This window comes from Onychostruthus taczanowskii, unplaced genomic scaffold (genome assembly GCF_017590055.1).
Source record: "Onychostruthus taczanowskii isolate IOZ18803 unplaced genomic scaffold, ASM1759005v1 scaffold37, whole genome shotgun sequence".
NCBI lineage: Eukaryota > Metazoa > Chordata > Aves > Passeriformes > Passeridae > Onychostruthus > Onychostruthus taczanowskii.
The window spans coordinates 2,980,847-2,998,599 of record NW_024501126.1 but is presented as its reverse complement, the minus strand read 5'-3'; the positions used below and the strand labels follow the sequence as shown (position 1 = coordinate 2,998,599).

The window sequence follows — 17,753 nt, the reverse complement described above, 5'->3', positions numbered from 1 at the left end:
TGACCTCCCAGCACTGCTAGAAAACTTTTCAGCTGAGGAAGGAGTTTTGTTTCACTGGAGACAGCAGCTCCCCCTTTGGCTTTAAACACAACCAAAGGCAAAGTCATTGATTAGAGTCTGAATGAAATTATGTATTCCTGTCTTGCTCACCTCTCCCTCAGGAAACTGACAGGCCACTGAGTTCAGACAACTTTTCTTAATGAGACAGAATTTTTTCACAATCATGCCATCAGAGAACAAACAGGGAGAAAGCACTTTTATTTACACTTAGTCTGTAAAACCATGTGTACACCGCCATCATTTAAAGCGCAGGCTACATGTCTTCTGAATAAACTGAAGGCATAACAGGTGCTGTGTAAGATAAAATACTGCCACCAGTAGTTATACAACTAACTACAAATGCCAGTAGCATAGTTCAAACCCTGTCCAGCTTAGTGTCTTACTTCCTCTTGTATATTACCAGCCAAAAACATATTCCATTGCTTTAGATACAATACTTTCATCTTTCCTAGGAGTTTGTCTGTCAGAAACCACCTAGAAGGCAGGGAGAAAAACAAAAAGAGAAAATACAGAGAATCAGTCAACATGTAGGTAATAGTTTTTACACTAACCATTTATTTCCTCTTTTCCTAAGTGCTACTACATTTTGACAAAATATGTTTGAAATATCTTCAAAGCAAGCCCTTATTCCCTGGAAAAGTGACAGCTCTGTAATTTAGTATTTTTTTATTATTATTTTAGAGACTGAACAGACTGAGCTTGTACGTGAACCACATCATTTATAAAGAACTGACAGCAAAAGGTAAGGTCACATTGAAGTTAATGTCCGCACAGCCTCGCAGAGCTAAGGGGAGGTAACACAAAAACACATGTTCCTATTTCCTTCAAAATACCTGATAGTCACTAGTGGAAGCCTTATATGCTGTTGCAAGAGGTCTCATGGTAGAAATCCTTGCAGTATTATTTGCAGGTTGTGTTGGTGTGCCGGCAGATTTTGTAGGTGGAGTGAAAATCGAAGACATTGAGGACGTAGAGCTTCTTTCAAAGTTTTCCATCACGCTCTTAAATAGAGGGTTAATATAATGTAAACAAATACTGAAAAGTATTACAACCTTTATCATCTAAAATGATCAACTATTTGATTTTTTTTTGATAAATCATATTTGGATCCCAAAAGATAAAAGGTGTGTCAGTACGGAACATACAGGTACACATGACCCCCAAGAATTTTCACCACTGCAATCATTTACATGTGGAATTATGCCATTGTAGTGGAAGGCTGGAATCTGTTCGCTGTCTGTACTAAAGGTACATGTAAATGTAGAGAATAAAATACAATACAATAGGAAATGCAATCAAACCTCAAGGCTCCATTTCGTAAGTTTGTGTTTAGAAAGAAATGCATGTAGAATGGAAGAGGTAGGAGGTGACTTGATGGGAACCACAAGTTCCACAACAAACTAGAGAAAACAGGATGGTAAATAACATGATTTAGTGCATTCAGACTCAGTAGAGCGCAGGATTCCACCAGCCTAAAGACAGCAGAAATTCAGCAGCACATTTGGTAGAAAAGCACTTTCCAAAACAAAGAATAGGATTGGTTTACGTGGTGGGTGGGCAGCTGACTGCTTAGCGCAAGGGGAACCCATGGAATTAACTAATACTTTTAAATCAGAAGCCTAAGTGCTGATGTCAAATCCATCATATCTAGTTTTCAATTGTAGGAAAGTCTTACCAAAATCAATCCTTCAATGGATTAGTCTCCTGAAATCTTTTGCCTCCAAAAATACAAATTAATGACTATAGGTTTATTTATTGGTATATGAAAGTGAATACTATTCACAAAAGACAAAATGAGGATTCAAAAGCAATGAAGATCAGATGCCTGGCAATTCTATGTCTTAGATCATTTCTCCTAGAGCTTCAGCTTACAGGCAATTCATTCATCGATACAAAGCGGACACCAAAAGAGTAAAAATGCATGGACAGACCATCAGCAGAAGTCCACAGAGAAAAGGGCCATAGAAGTACTTGTTTCTGAATTTTATTGAGTATAAGAAATGTTTCAGACTGTGAAAACTTCAGTAATTGCAAGTTCAGTTTCTAAGCTGCCATCTCACAGTGATTTACGTTGGAAAGCTTACATTACTCTTTAGTACCATCTATCCTTGAAGGAGACCAAAAAAAAAAAAATCTGTGTAGGATGACTGAAGAACGACTGTTATTTGCTTAAGCTAATGTACAGTACCCAGTGCAAAGGGCTGCAAGTATTCAAGGTCAGGATATTGCCAATACCTAGACACTAACAGCTCATGTTACTGCAAAGACTACAAGACGGCCACGTCTACCCCCAACTACTACTTACAAGAGAGTGACATGTTTTTATAGGGGCAGGCGGGAGAACAGGATTGGGATTTTCTTGCTAACAAATTTTCAGTCCAAATTACTAAGAGAAATTCAAGAGCCAGAAGTACATAGTCACATAAAAAATAGAGAGGTACAATTAGGAGCAGCAATAGTCTTAATCTGCCATTAGGTATCTGTTGCAGGTCCTAAATTCCAGTCAGGAAACTTATCTCAATTGTGTCTTACATTATGGTTTCACTTGCTTGTCTCATACAGCAATATAATTGCGTGCATTGTAACTTCCAAGGAGCACAGAGATTGCTCATAATGATCCTTCTCAGCAAAAAATCTTGACAAATATTTAAGAAAAAACTTATGTAAATGTGTAACAGACTATATCTATATAGATGAACTACCTACAATGTCCAATTCCAAAAGAAAAAAAATCAAAAAGGTCAGGGAAAATAAAAAGAAAGACCAAAAGCAGAGTGCCTTTGAACTAAAAGCAACTATTAACTTACTTTATCTATACAAGGCTTGACACCAATCATGATAGATTCACCAAAAATTCTTCCATCTTTGCTTAAGGCTTTCCGGGCTTGAAGCTTGGACTGATATCGAATATGCATCCAGTTTCCTGTGTTGGACATCTGAATGAGACAAAGTGAAAATTGTGAAATGTAGTTTTTAAAATGCTTAATTCACAACGTTTTCTGACATAAGTGTCAAACTAAGACATACCACATGCTTTAATATGTTTCCATACTGAGCAAACTGTAGTAGAATATAGGAAGCTGATGCTTGAGGAAATCTGAAAGACAGAAAAAAATACTCAAAAAATTATGAGTAGTTTAAAAATTCAGGTGTCAAGATATAACCCTATGAAGCATTTACAGAAGTCCAGAAGAGACCACTATAATATCAGAAGCAGTGACTTGAGAAATGCCACCGCCTTCTAGGCACTTTACCACACACCCCAACAGCAGAATGGTGCCTTTCTAATTAGAAAAAATAATGTGTAGCTCAATTTAAGATGCCTTACTGAAATGCATGTGTTTGCTTGCTTTAACCATAGCTGTATTTGCAACACATACCAATGCCAGACAACATCAACGCCCAAATATTTTTCTCCTATCCTGTAAAGACTTAACCCATGTTTTTCCAGTACTTTGGAAATCAACTTACCCAAATACAGTTACCCATGTGTCATCAAGTTGATCTTCTGAAGTAAGGGAATCACCTTGAGTATAAAAAGGATCCAGCTGAGCAGGAGATAGAGTAGTCTTCTTAGGCTGCCCAATACTTGCAGGACTGAACATGCTCGAAGCTGTTAAATTGAAATGGTATTGCTGAACAAATTTCTTTTGCAAGACAGAGGTTTATAAATAATAAATTCAGTGTCAAGCATTTCACTTGTATGTGGAAGAGTTTGATGGGGATTTACTCACAGACAGATCAAGTAAGTCAATCATAACTTCATATCTGCAAACACACTAGTAAGTTTTTATGACTAGCAACCTAGTGCTCTCTTTGACTTCAAAACACCAACAGCTAATACAGTTGCCAAATAGGAACAGGTTAACAGAATAAAGCTTGGCAAGAAACCACTGGTTCATACACAAGATATCAAACCTTGTGAAGATGGAAGGCAATCCATCAATCTCAGCTCCTTCATTTAATTACAACCACCTCTGTGCTCAGTCCAACACCACATTTGGAACAAGGAACAAGAAAAGTTGCTTGAAACTCAGTCTCAGAATGAATAATCATTTCCTACTCATACCCACACACCGTTTGAAAAGCTAACAAATGCACCACCTCTTCATAAATTAGCAAGGAACTGATGTAGCTTGAACAGTGATGATTTTTCTGTATTAAAGAAAGTAGTATGAAAAGGGAATAGGAATTTTGACAGGACATTTACCTGCTCCCGGAGTTGATGGCAGAATTCCAGCTGATGGGCTTTGTGTTAAAGTAAAGCTGGCCTGCATTAATATACAGAAAGCAACAAATTATTCTTATAGGTATACTGCTCAGATCAAGAGAGACAATTTTCAAGTGATTTAAACATTCAGGTAATAATATTAACTGTTTACCTTAAGTTATTCCTAACTTTTTAGAAAACAGATATTTGCAAGTATATTTAACAAAAGATTACCAAGAGCTATTAATGAAAATTATCTGACTACATATTTGACATATGCTTTGTGAAACAAAGTAGCTTTAAGTATCAATACTCAGAAACCCTTTGGTTTACCTTCTTAAAACAGTCCTGTCACTATTGCTGCACTGTAGTAAGTCACACATCCATGTGCATCCCAATGGGAACGATATTAGCATCCTAAGTTTATCAGCATTTTCACTGCCTAAAGGGTTCAGAAATCACGGAAACATAACCTTCCCTTGTATGGAGACTATTACTAGACTTACTTTCCTGCTCAACTATTTAGTGCATAGAAGGAAAGTATACTTTGAGTTTTAGATGGTAGTTGTTTTAGTTTTAAGTTGTTTTCTTTTTAACACAGGATTTCAACACCCAAAACAATTTTAGTCTATTTTTAGCCTGAATCATGGCATTTCTTAGATACAAGATGGAATAGCCTGAAGTACCTGTAGACCTAGCAACAAAGGTTCTGATAGCTGCTCAACATTTTTTTTTATGTAATATCCAGTCCTTTAAGACACTATAGGGTTCTGTCCTTCATGGAGAACCTCAGCTTTCAGAATACTTTTGAGAAGGCAACACTCAACACAAAGACTGCTCATTTAGTTTAAAATGTTCTCCTTGCATCAAGAGTTCAGTAAAAAGGACCTAGTAGTGCTTCATGAGTCAGTTAAGCAGCAGAGCTTATTATAAAATTTATCTCATAGAAATTTCAGTGTTTCTCTTTCAAAATTAACCCCTACTGTCTACCCAAACTTTGATTAGATATTTTATTCAGAAAACATTCCTTCTGTTTCCATAAGTACCTCTATTGCCTTCTAAAAGGTAATCACAGAAACCTGGAATTATTAAGGTTGGAAAAGACCTCTGAGATCATCGCGTCCAACTGTTAACCTAACACTGCCATCCTGCCCCCTAAACCATGTCCCCAAGTGCCACTTCCACGCATTTTTGAACACTTTCAAGCCACTTTCACGCATTTTCTAACACTTCCCTGGGTGGCCTGTTTCAGTGCCTGACCACCCTTTCAGTGAAGAAATTTTTCCTGATATCCAATCTAAACGTCTTCTGGTCCAACCTGAGGCCATTTTCTCTTGTCCTATTACCTGTTTTACAGGGGAAGAGACCAGCCTCCAGTTTGCTACACTTCCTTTCAAGCTGTGGAAGGGTCCTTCTGGCAATCAGCAGCCCAATAAACTCACAAGAAAGTGAAAAGCTGACAACAAAGCTGAATTTGAGAACATAACTGAGTCATGGCTTGCATAACTGAGGATGACTTGCATTTTTCCATTTCCCACGGAACTGAAAATTGGCAATAACAGGAATTTGCTTCATGACCACAGCTCCTGTTTAAACAGGAACAGGTACACAGAACAACCCATACTAAGCAACAGCATGATCTGAAGGGTCATCACTCATTTTGCTAAAGCAGTTTATACAAATAAGTTTGAGAATCCACTGCGGCAGTAAGCTGCCTCACATCTTCTGCTAAGATCAGGCCAGTACAGAAGACACTTACTGTTCTTCTTGAGGACAGAGGTGTTGACCCAAGCCCAGGACTAGATAACTCATCATATATGCTTCTAACTGGTGGAGCACCACCTTTATCCTTATGTGAAGGGACTACTGGTTGTGGGGGAGACCCTCCTGCAAGTCAAAGGAACAAAAGAAGAGCATAAGAAAACGTGTCATTTTGCTTTGGTGCTACTTGTTCATGAAACCTCAATAATACATTCAGCCATGCTCTCGTGTTGATTGTTGTTGAGACTTGATTGTTTCACTGGAGGTTTGCAGAGCCATCTGTCCTACCAAACTGTTCAGGTTTGAATGTTCTAGGTAGGAACATCACAGGTGTCTCAAACAGCATCCTACAGAAGTATTATTTAGAACTTTCAGACCTCTTATTAACCCATTATATTCACTGTTTACATATTCTTTCTCTGAAGTCCTGAGCATGGCTGTATCTTTCAATTTTAAGCCAGGCTAGAAACCACACCCAAATGCAGAGACATTGCACATTACTGTCACATTCCTACCGTCCAAATTCCTTGGCTTCTCATCTAATTTCATATTAAATAAAAATGTAAACTCTTGAGAGCAGGGACTAGAGCTTGCATATAGACAGGATGAAGTTAAACCAGCTGCCCTCCTATTCTGTAAACTTTGGGACTTCCAGTATAACAGAGAATTAAACTCCTTGAAAGGGCTTGACTTATCTTAACCCTTCATGTGGATTTACCCTAGGGAAAATAAAAAAAGTAGTTTGCATCAAGTTTTCCCTTGCAAAGCGTTTGGAAACCAAGCTTTTCCAATCCTAAATCCTGAGCCTCAAGACTCCGCTCTGAACTGTTTAACACGTACAAGAACTGCTACTGTTACATGGAATAATGTGCATTATGTAAAGCACTCTCCCATCAAGGTTTGCAGTTTAAGTGATGTACTTGATCACTCCCTTTGGGAGGTCTGTGCTAGTATTTTACTGGCTCCCCTTTTCCTAAAATGGATACTCTGAGGCTATAATAAACCCTTTAAAAACCATTTGGTGAAATTCACATGATTACTTTCAATTTCATAAATATTTTCGTAAGAGGTTTGTTCCCAGATGTGTAAGGGCAGGCAGACAAGAGCAAGAAGCAGAAGACAAAGAAACCTCCAATTATGGAACATTTTAAGTTGGAAGGGATCTGGAAAGATCATTGAGTCCCATCTGGTCTGACATTCAAAGAAGAGAATATTTTATTAAGAGAAATTATTGGAGTACTTTAATCCTCAATTTTTCCTTCAAAATGACTAGCATATTAACACCATCAGATATTAAATTATGCCAACTGATTTAGTACAAAAGCCAAGATCACCCATGGCATGTCAATTACTCACTCATTCTTCTCAGAGAAGAAAACAGATGTACAATACTAACACGGGGTAAGAACTTGTAGTTTGATTAATTAGGTGGTTAAAGAGAAATGAGCATCTACTAGCTGGGAAAACTGCTCCAGTCCAATGACAGCAGACATCAAGACTTTAGCTATAACCACTAGATACTAATTAAGAAGTTTATTTTCAGTTTTTCTCCACCCAGTTTTTATAAGTTTGACAACCTGTGACCTTTTAGAATTCAAAGAAATAGAAAAAATTCTGCAAAGAAATCAACAGTTTGCACAAGTTGCATTTAGTTTGCCAGCAGATATCTCTGTTTTCAATATCAATGTATGTGCAATTGACTAGTAAAGAGTCATATAATTTGATTCTGTATTAAGAGAGGTTTATTACCTTCCCTGCAAAACAAACTTTTCCTGATACCAAAACTGTCACATTTAAAACATTTATTATAATTGAATACACTGAGTTCACCATGTACTCAATCAGTGGAGCTTGCTTATGGAAAGATATAAAACTATAAGGATTCAAGTCTGCAACAGTCATGTAGAACAGAGACAAAACCTTTTTTTTTTTTTTTTTTTTGCTTTCAGGACAATTTTCCAATTTTCCAACGTTTAACAAATTCTGACCTGCAAGTAGTGGAGACCTTGTTTCCATGACACCGACTGAAGGGCCGTATAAAGCACGTGGCTGCGGAGTCACTGGTGCAGGTAAGTCACCCATCAAAAACCCAGGGAGAAATTGAGCACTAGTTCCTTGTTTTGGAGATGTCGGGGAGCCAAGAGTCATTGGTTCAGCTCCTGAAAACAAAATTTAACAATATGAAAGAGATAAGAGAAAGACAAAGGCAGCTTTTTCTATTGTGGGCTCTATTAAAGAAACATAACACAAGAAACAGGAAGTGATTAAATCACAGAATCCCAGAATCGTTAGGGTTGGAAGGGACCGCTGGAGATCATCTACTCCAAACCCTCTGCCAAGGCAGGGTCACCCAGAGCAGGGACACAGAAACGTCTCCAGGAATGTCTCCAGAAAGGGAGACTCCACAGCCTCCCTGGGCAGTCTGAGCCTCTTCCAAGTGCTCGGCCACCCTCAGTGTAAAGAAGTTCCTCCTCTCGCTGAGAGAGAACTCCTTGTTGTTTTGGTTTATGGCCATTACTCCTCTCTCTGGCGCTGGGCATCACCGAAAAGAGCGTGGCACCATCCTCTCGGCACCCGCCTCGGAGATATTTGCATGTATCGATGAGATCAAAAGCGGTTCAATCTTCATTTTACAGGTAAGCCGAGTTTATCACAACCTTGCATTTTTCGCAATTACAAGTGGCGGCCGATGGATCTAACCCCGCTCCCCTTTCGCACCAGGCCAGCGCGACCCGCCCCTTCCCGGCGCCGTCTCGCACTCGGCTCAGCAGCACCCACTCCCCGCCTAGCGCAGGGGGTCGGTCCCGGCCCCACTCCCCTCACAGGAGCGCCGGGGAGCCCGCCGGGCGCCCCCGGCCGGGCAGCGCAGCCTCCCGAAGCGGGCCCAGCACGGCCGAAGCGCGGCGCGGCCGGCGGGAGCCGCGGACCCCGTTCACCTGCGGGCGGCAGCTCCGTGGCGAAGGCGGCCATGTCGGCACGGATGGCGGGAAAGAGGCGGCGGCGGCCGCTCCGCCGGGCGCTTTCAAACGGGACGGAGCTTCCTGCCGCCGTCACTTCCGACCCACCCCATGACATGTTGGGACGAAATGGGGCGGGCGGAGCCCCGTCCGGGGGTGAGGGTGGCGGGGCCCGGCATCGGCTTGTGGCCGCCGGTCCCCTCCCGGCTCCTTGGCAAACGGTCCCTCAGGGAGGGGCGGGTCGCGAACAGAGCTGAGGGAACGCGGTCACCGTTACCAAGGGCTGCTCCCGGGCTGCTCCCGCGGGCTGGGAACTCGGAGCGGCCTCCCCACAGTGCCTTCCCCAGGGGAAGGGTGTCAGTCAGTGCCCGGCTGCGGCACCGCGGCCACCCGCGTCCGCCGGGACAAGGGGGGGAGCTGTTCCCCGTGGACACGGGGTCAGTGACGGCGGACAGCGATCAGATACCGCGGGGTTGCCTGATCCCCGCATGAACGTTTGGCGTGGAATCATGGAATGGGTTGGCTTGGAAGGGATCTTAAAGCTCATCCAGCTCCACCCCGTGCCACAGGCAAAAAGACTTTCCGCTATCCCAATTAGCCCTGTCCGACCTGGCCTTGGACACTCCCAGGGATGGCGCGGCCACAGCTTCTCCGGGCAGCCTGTGCCAGGGCCTCCCCACCCTCAGGGTAATCTAATCTCTACGTACAGCCTCTCCCGCAATGCATTCCCCCTTGTCCTGTCACTACACACTCTTGAGTGATTCACGTTGAGAACGAGAGAGGTCGTGGTTCAAACACAACCCTGTGGTACAGCTCAAACTACTGTACCAGGACAGAACGCCAATCCTGAAACCAAACCTTTAGCACACAATTTATCCAAACACAGTGTTCTCTTTATTTTGTTGCATATTAATATATCAAATCATGAAGGCCACAAAACACTATTAAAATCTTGTCAAATTTTTTTTAAAGCATAATAGTAATTTCAGCCTGGGATCTCTCAAGAGGATGAAAATTACACATCCTATCATGTCTGTTCTTTACATATGATGTGGAATGGAGTGAGGGGACAGCACGTGAGGACCAATGTGACAAAAAGACAGTAGCATGAGCAGAGACAGATCATTATCAACATTTTTTGTATCTCTACTGAAATGATGTACAGGAAAAAAACCCCTGCTAGTTCCAAGACTGGACTCATCATGTTAATGCACTTCAAACCACTACTAGATGAGAAACAATAGCAATACACAAAGCATTAAAGCATCCTATGCATTTTGAGCATCCTCAAAAGACCATAGTTTTAATTAAAAAAAAATAAATTAATGGCTAGCTAGCCCACAAAATTCAGTATCATCATCTATAGTTGCAATATAATTTTAAAATCCATTATATGAACATTTTATTATCTCGATTTTACAACCAACTAGGAAGGCACAGATTTGGAAAGAAAGCAACTTACCTACCTCAGTTATTTTACTTCCTTTCTCTATTGCCTGCATTTTCTGATGGTTCAGTAAGCAAACCATCATTCTACTGTTTTCTAATATTTCAAGGAAAACTGTGCTGTATCTTTTTATTAGTGCTCTGGTTTTAGGCAAAACTTCTCTGAAGTCAGTACAACACCATTTGGCCTTTTGATGACGTGCTGAAAAAACCAGGGTCAAAGGAGGGTAAAAATACATAAATACAGAAAAAAATACATAAAGACTTGAAAATGCACATGTGAAAGGGGATTTCAAAATGACAGATTAAAGTACATCCAACGTCTCTTCCTGTATAGTCAAAACAGATAATTTCACTTCTCCCTTTGGATCAGTCATGATTGTTTATGCTTCCATTTGTGTTTAAAATCTGTTCTTGGTACTTGTGGAGCTGCTCCATGAAGCCAGGATTTGGACAAGCTGCAGGCCTTGCATTTTTCACCAAGGAAAAGGCTCTGGCAAAGCTCAGTCTTTCTGAATTCATTAGAAAACCAATGACTACAGCTGCTGCACGGGAGACTCCTGCATTACAGTGAACCAGCACCACGCCATCCTCCAAGAAAGAAATGAAACATAAGTTATTAACATAAGGATATTCATTAGGCAGATTACAAGTGTAAGAAACTTTACATAAAATTCTTGTAAGACTTATTGAAAGCTCCTTGCTGAGCTCAAAGCAAATATTTATACATGTAAGTAAGTCCAAACAAAAATATAAGCATGATATAAGCATGAAATTAAGTATTTTTCTACTCAAAATGTTTTATTATTACCAAATTTATCAAACCTAATTCAAACCACAGAACTAAAACACATTCTCTGTCTTTCTTCCTGAGGCTTTACAGCAGCCTGTCAATGTAAAAACTAAATCACAGACACCTGGGATACTGAAGTATCTGATCTATTTGGGTGCCAATTTTGAAATAATTTTATTTGCAATATGGAAAGGAACTCAACTGTGGATAGGTGGACACCAAGGTACAAAACCTTTGCAATAAGATGGCAACACTCAATGGTATCTTGTTAAAGGTTAAAAACATAGCAAGGCAGCAAACAGCTGGGCACAGAGGCAGATTTTAGAACATCTTGTAGCCCCAGTTGTGTGTTTCTTTGTGTACTCTGCAGGGAAGAGTCTGGGTAACAGGGATCATGCACAGGAACAGAAAAATTAGAAAAGACATCGTGTGATTTGCAACAGATCTCTCCCTTCCCACCACACCACCGGTACAGCTAAGGCCCCTTAACTGGGAACTAGGGTGCAAAATCCAGAACTACTCAACCTCCCATAAACTCACAAATGCTTCTTCTGGGGTTTGAATTCAGGCTCATCCTGAATTGTATATGAAATTAATGGGTTTTATCCTACTTAAACATTGCCCACACAACCTTTGAGACACCTGAATGTCTCTTTTTAGACACTGCAAGTTTTGTTAAGAAACAACAAGCCCAAATTAATGCAAAGACAACTAGACAATGTAGCATGTCTTAAGCTGCATCCCAGCACAGCAAATAACACCCCCAGCCTTCCTTGCAAGGGAAATCACACCTTCTGTGCACTGCCTGCTGGAAACTGGTCTCTAATTTTTTTTTTTTCTTTGTATAGTTCATGGTTTATTTCCCTCTTTCACATTTAAGTCTGATGTGTCTTTTTAAGTAACTGGTTTGTTTCACACAGCCAAAAATTACATAGTGATACCCATTAATCCTGGAAATTATTGAACAGAAATTAATTTGGGCCATAATATGAAACCAATTTTAATATTGAGAATGTTTATCTTTCCTTGCTTAAGTCCATTGTTTACAGTTCATACAAAAATGAATTTGGTATGTCATTCTTAACTAATTTTGTATTAGCTGTGAATACAGAATAAAAGTAAGAAACAGACAGCAAACAGGAAATTAATCTCTATTTACCAAGAACTCCTTGCTCTGATCCTGATACCCTAAGTTTTCCTGCCCAGAAATGGTCTGTGGACTTGCAAGAATCATGTAAGATTATAAGATTCAAGACCAAGTTGTTTTTTTTTTTTTTTTATTTTTATGGAGAGAAAAACAAAATCATCTTCCACCAAGAGAAAAGGTGATTATACAGTGGTTCTACACAGTGAGCAAAAAGTCTCATCAGGGGAAGAAATTTAAAAGAAGCATAAAGTTTTTTGTGAAGTTGAAGGTTAATGTAACTCCTTATAGATTCATTTTACCTTGCAGTGAAACTGAGGCTTTTTCCTTAGGAAAGACAGGGGGAGCAATAAAGAGTGATGTTCATGAATAAGCAAAGATTTTCTCTTTGGAAACACAAGATTTCAGAAGTTTTATTATTAGATATTAAACATACAACAAAAGGATCCCTTATTCACAGTATTATGAATTGACATGGGTCACTGAACATGTCATGGAAAACCTGCCTGCCAAGTTGGAGCTTAGAAGAAAAGTTGAGCTCTGATCAGTATCAGAATTTGTACCATGGTGTCTAGAGCCATTACAGTTTTAGAAAAGTGAACCCTGTTACAAGTAGCCAGCTGGCAGTGACTTACAGAACAGTGCAGGCTTCACTTGCATCCTCAAATTCACATGCTCTCATACTTCCTTCAGGGAATTAAACCGTGTTCTAGAAATAATTTCTCATATATCATGTTCTCTTACCAGTGACTATCCCTTCCTCCCCCATTTTAGGAGATGAAACAGTAGTGTCTCTGTGGTTACTTCAACAGAAGAGCACTTCATGACACAATTTATCATAAGCTCTTTCAACACTATTTTGACAAAGAAAATAAAGTAATTCAAACCACCCAGAGATCTATCTCTGTATACCACTATCATGTGCTTTTTGAACTGATCCTGGAGAACAACTATTCCACCAATTACCTTCTCTTTCATCCACCTCTTCCATCAGAAAACTACTAATGTTGTTGTAAAAGTTTTCCTGTAAACTCCTTACCTACAAAATAGTAACTGAGATATAAACACCAGAGACAGAAAGCAAAATTGTGCAGTTGTGAATGGCAACTTTCATTTAGAAATGAACTGGAAACTGTAATTAGAAACCTTGAAAAGGTCATTTAGTGATAATACGTTATCACATAGCTTGTGAATTATAAATGAGAGAAGGAAAGAACACTGCGAGACAAAGAAAACTGGGGCATGATCATCTTTTATCCCAGTCTACATAAACAATGAGCCTGACAGATATGGTAGAATAACACCCTATAATATTTGGTCGTTGAGTTATAGTTTAGATACCAAAACAATGGTTGCTGTAAATTGCACACTAAACCTGAATTTATCAGCTCTGAGTTGGGCTACAGATAACTCTGCCAAGCACCCCAGAAGGGTTTTTCAGCCTGTTTTCTGTGATACGTCCTTTCAGGATTTTGTGAGCAGTTAAATCACTTTTGGCTCCAAGACTACTAACACATTCTCTGATATTCTTGGTATGTATGTGGATTCAGAGCATCTTCTTTGAGCAACCTGGTCTAGAGGGAGGTGTCCCTGCCCACGGCAGGGGATTGCAGCTAGATAATCTTTAAGTTCCCTTCCAACCCAAACCATTCAATGATGCTATAATGAAATGCACAAGGATGGTGAACAGCTGATGATAAACCACACAGCTGTTTTTTAATGATTTTAAACATAAAAATCCTGTTTCTTGCTATTAATCCAGACCAGTTTCTAATCCAAAACAACATTCCCAATGGAGAAATAATTTTTCTGCATTTCCTTCTGTCAGGGGTAGTGACTTGGATTTAAGATGCAATGGTGTCATCTAAAGTCAATCCCCGGTCCAACTGTTTTAAAGATGCATTTCTCCAAAACGCAATATAGTCATTCTGAAAAAGCAATGCTGGAGGGAATGAAGGTTAAAAGCAGTGTCATGACTCTAGGAATGCTTAGAAATTACTTGGATTTTTTATTTAAAAAGACAATGGCAAAACAACTTATTTGGTACCATATTTTCTTTTAACAAAAGAAGCTGCTTTAGTTCTTACGTAGAGTTATAAATAATCTACACAGGATAACTACTAACATCAATTATTGATAGACCGTACCTGGATCTTGGCTTGCTCAATAAACTCAAAACATTCAGGGAAATAGGAGGTAATATCAGTTTCTGGGAGGTCCAGAATGGAAATGGTCTTGTAAATAAAGTCATTGAGGAAGGCATTTTGGACTCCATATGCCACATTTAGAATGTGAGTGACCTATGTTAAAAAAAAAGAAAATAGGCATTTTCTGAAGATAGCAAGCAAAACGAGCAGTAACAAAGGTGCATTAATCTTTAGGCATACACAGACTCTACCTTACACTGATGCAATGTTCAGTTTTACATAAATATATTGTCTATGGTATGCTTTTCTCCAAGCAAAGTTTCGAAGCGTGCTAAAACACGCTGTGATAAATCTCAGGGTTTTTCTGAGAGGAAATGAAAAGATCAGTGCTCAAACACAGACTAAAAATGGATTTTCTACAGATAAGGGAGTTTTCATCACATGGTTGGAAAAGAAGAGGAAGCAATAGGAATGAGAGCACAGACCACCCAACAATCACCCAAATTTCAAGCCTGCTCTAACCCATCAGCCTCATGTTCCTTCTGGTGAGTGACCAGAAACATCTGCTGAAGCAGGAGGATTTCAGAGTAAACTACACCTGTTCCTGGCAGGAGACACCACTCTGGCCTCCTGCCATCTCTGCTCTGTCCAGGCTATAACCAGGTTGTGAGTTATTTAAAATTACAGTAAAATGACATTTAGATGGCACCAGATGCCAACCTGGTGCATGCCCTGTCCTGCAGAACCACCAGTGTCCAAAGGCCTTATCACCCCATTACTGCAACAGAGAAGAGTAAAAAGACAAAAATTTGGGACAGACTTAGAGAAGCTGCTTTGTTTTTCTAGTTTCATCAGTCCACCTAAGGCAAGGGGGAATGGTGCTGCTTAGTGTCTGAAGTGGAAATGCCTACAGCAGTGTAGGAATCTGTTCCATTAAACAGCTCTAAACAATTATCACTCTTGCAGGGAAGCAAGATTCTTTTCAGTGGTACCTAGCAACAGGATGATGAGCAATTGCCATAGATCAAAACATAAGAAGTTCCACCTCAGCATGAGGAAGAACTTTAGATTGAGGATGGCCAAGCACTGGAACAGGTGCCCAGGAAGGTCACAGAGTCCCCCTGTCTGGAGACATTCCAAACCCACCTGGACACGTTCCTGTCTCACGTGCTCTGGGTGACCCTGCCTTGGCAGGGGGTTTGGACTAGATAACCTCCAGAAGTCCCTTGGAAGATTCTGGGATGCTCTGAAAGCATTTCAGCTTCTCGTGAAGCCAACAGAAACCCCTCCACCTGCAAACGGAGCAGCCTTTTGAAAATGCAAGTGGAATACATTTCCCCTCAGATTCGCTAGAGGATATTTCAGAATTTTTAGTTTGCAGGAGAAACGCATTGCGCGCATTACGCGAGATGCCTTTGTACGCCCACGAAACGTTACCTTGTGCTTCCTCATCGTCTCCAGGTCGTGAGCAGCATCCTGCGACCCTGCGGAAAGAGACAGAGCGTGCCCGCAGCTGCGCCGAGCCCCTGCCCGGCCTCTGCCGCCCGCCTCTCGCACCCCACTCACCCAGCAGCAGCCAGGGCTTCACCACGCCGACCTGCAGGTCCGCGCTCAGGTCCTGCACGAAGCCGCCGCCGGGCGCCGCCTCCTCCTCCTCCTCCATGTGCAGGCAGGCGCCGCGCCACGTCTCCACGATCCTGCGGCCGGTCAGCGTCGTGACGCGGGTGCGCTGCTTCCGCAGGTTGGCCCTGGAGAAGCTGCGGATCTCCTGGGCGAGGGAATGCATGGCGCGACTGCCGGCAGCGCTGCGCCGCGCTCCGCGCCGCCCCGCGCCCGCCGCTGACGCGGGCCCGGGGGCGGAACCGCGGGGCGCGGCCCCCCCGGCCCGTCCTGCCGTAACTCAAGGAGCCTGTGAATGGAAAAGGCGTCTTTCCGGGGGCCTGCGGTTTGGAGAGCAGGCCGTGTGTGGGTCTAATTGGGACCTGCTTGTCGGGAAGCGTGGGGAAACATTGGAAAGAGCTAAATGGAAAATTCTAGAATTAAATATATTTTTTTTTGTTTATTTTTTTTTTATTTGACTAGTGACCAAAGACTAAACAAAACCGGTTTCTTATGTTTACCAAAGAGGCAAAATAAAGAAAAGGGAGACAAGGCAAGGCTGTTTCCCCCTTATTCCCAAACTTAATGCCCATGTTTTCGGGTATTCTCTGTCATGTACCATTTGGAATGTTCCACAGCTGGTCATAGAATCACAGCCTGGTTTGGGTTGGAAGGGACCTTAAAGACCACCTCATTCCAAGCCCCCTGCCATGTGCATGGACGCCTTGTGTTAGACCAGGTTGTTCCAAGCCCCATCCTGGCTTCCAGTGCTTCCAGAGATGAGGAATCCACAGCTTCTCTGGACAACCTGTTCAAGTGCCTCACCGCCCCCACAGTAAAGAATTTCTTCCAGATATCTATTTCCCCTCTTTCATTTTGAACCTGTTCTTTCTTGTCCTATCACTGAGGTTCCCAATGAAGAATCCCTCTTCCTTGTAGGTCCCTTCAGATAATGGAAGCCTATGTAAGTGTGTGAAATGTTTGTTTGTGAAGTGAGATAGTAATACTCTTAAATTCTGCCAGAAAAAATACATTTCAGTTTGCTAACAATCCTCTGTGCTGGTTTATAGAACAAGGAGGTATTACTACAGTATTTCTTCTCTTGTATTGTTCCTCAGACTTGTGCTGGAGGGTTATGATGACTTTGAGAAGATTCTCCTGATAGTCCCCCAGAAGGCAGCACAGACCAAAGGCAATCATGTAAAGAGGTCTACAAATGCCTTGGCAATTCAGGAAGCAGAGAATATTGTTAGGAAATGCAATTATTAACTGCAATTAACTGTTTATTATTTCTGGGAATGCCAGAGGCAGTTTTCTAACAGGAATGAGATATAAAATCAAGGTAATCTAAAAAAGGCAGAGTACCCCACACACTATCTGCAGCTGATGGGATGGTAGGACGTGTGGACAGCAGCACTGCAGCTGAGCCACCAATGTGTCCCCTCTTTATGTTCTGTGAGGCCTTGGTTTGGTTTGGGTTGTGTCTGGTGGAAATTAAGGGTATAAAGAGGGGTTGATTTCTGGCAATAAAGGGATCTTCTTCGGAGGTATAGGGAGGTCTGTGAGTCTTTGTTCCCCATGGCTACAAGTGGACTGTGCTTCATAGCAGTTATCTTCAAGCTATAATGATGCAGAA

At 41.4% G+C, this 17,753-nt stretch overlaps 2 protein-coding genes across 4 annotated transcripts; both read right to left on the bottom strand.

The window, feature by feature from the left end:
- Window positions 1-229: 229 nt before the first annotated feature.
- On the bottom strand, window positions 230-9,286 carry NUP35 (nucleoporin 35). Of its 3 annotated transcripts, none has more exons than XM_041411768.1 (9): window positions 9,266-9,286; window positions 8,020-8,190; window positions 6,030-6,157; window positions 4,271-4,331; window positions 3,532-3,673; window positions 3,088-3,157; window positions 2,868-2,996; window positions 894-1,061; window positions 230-534 (listed from the first exon to the last, which is right to left on the bottom strand). In XM_041411768.1, the coding sequence occupies exons 2-9, from the start codon at window positions 8,177-8,179 to the stop codon at window positions 457-459; spliced, it is 936 nt and encodes a 311-aa protein (XP_041267702.1). In that variant the 5' UTR covers window positions 8,180-8,190; window positions 9,266-9,286; the 3' UTR covers window positions 230-456. The 3 variants fall into 3 exon arrangements, with proteins under 3 accessions (XP_041267702.1, XP_041267700.1, XP_041267701.1); XM_041411766.1 differs by lacking the exon at window positions 9,266-9,286 and adding an exon at window positions 8,968-9,107; XM_041411767.1 differs by lacking the exon at window positions 9,266-9,286 and adding an exon at window positions 8,972-9,065.
- A 577-nt stretch (window positions 9,287-9,863) lies between these two features.
- Window positions 9,864-16,350, bottom strand: DUSP19 (dual specificity phosphatase 19). Its single transcript, XM_041411765.1, has 4 exons — window positions 16,085-16,350; window positions 15,956-16,002; window positions 14,519-14,671; window positions 9,864-11,025 (listed from the first exon to the last, which is right to left on the bottom strand). Exons 1-4 carry the CDS (start codon window positions 16,302-16,304, stop codon window positions 10,804-10,806), a joined length of 642 nt encoding a protein of 213 aa, XP_041267699.1. The 5' UTR covers window positions 16,305-16,350; the 3' UTR covers window positions 9,864-10,803.
- Window positions 16,351-17,753: the final 1,403 nt, after the last annotated feature.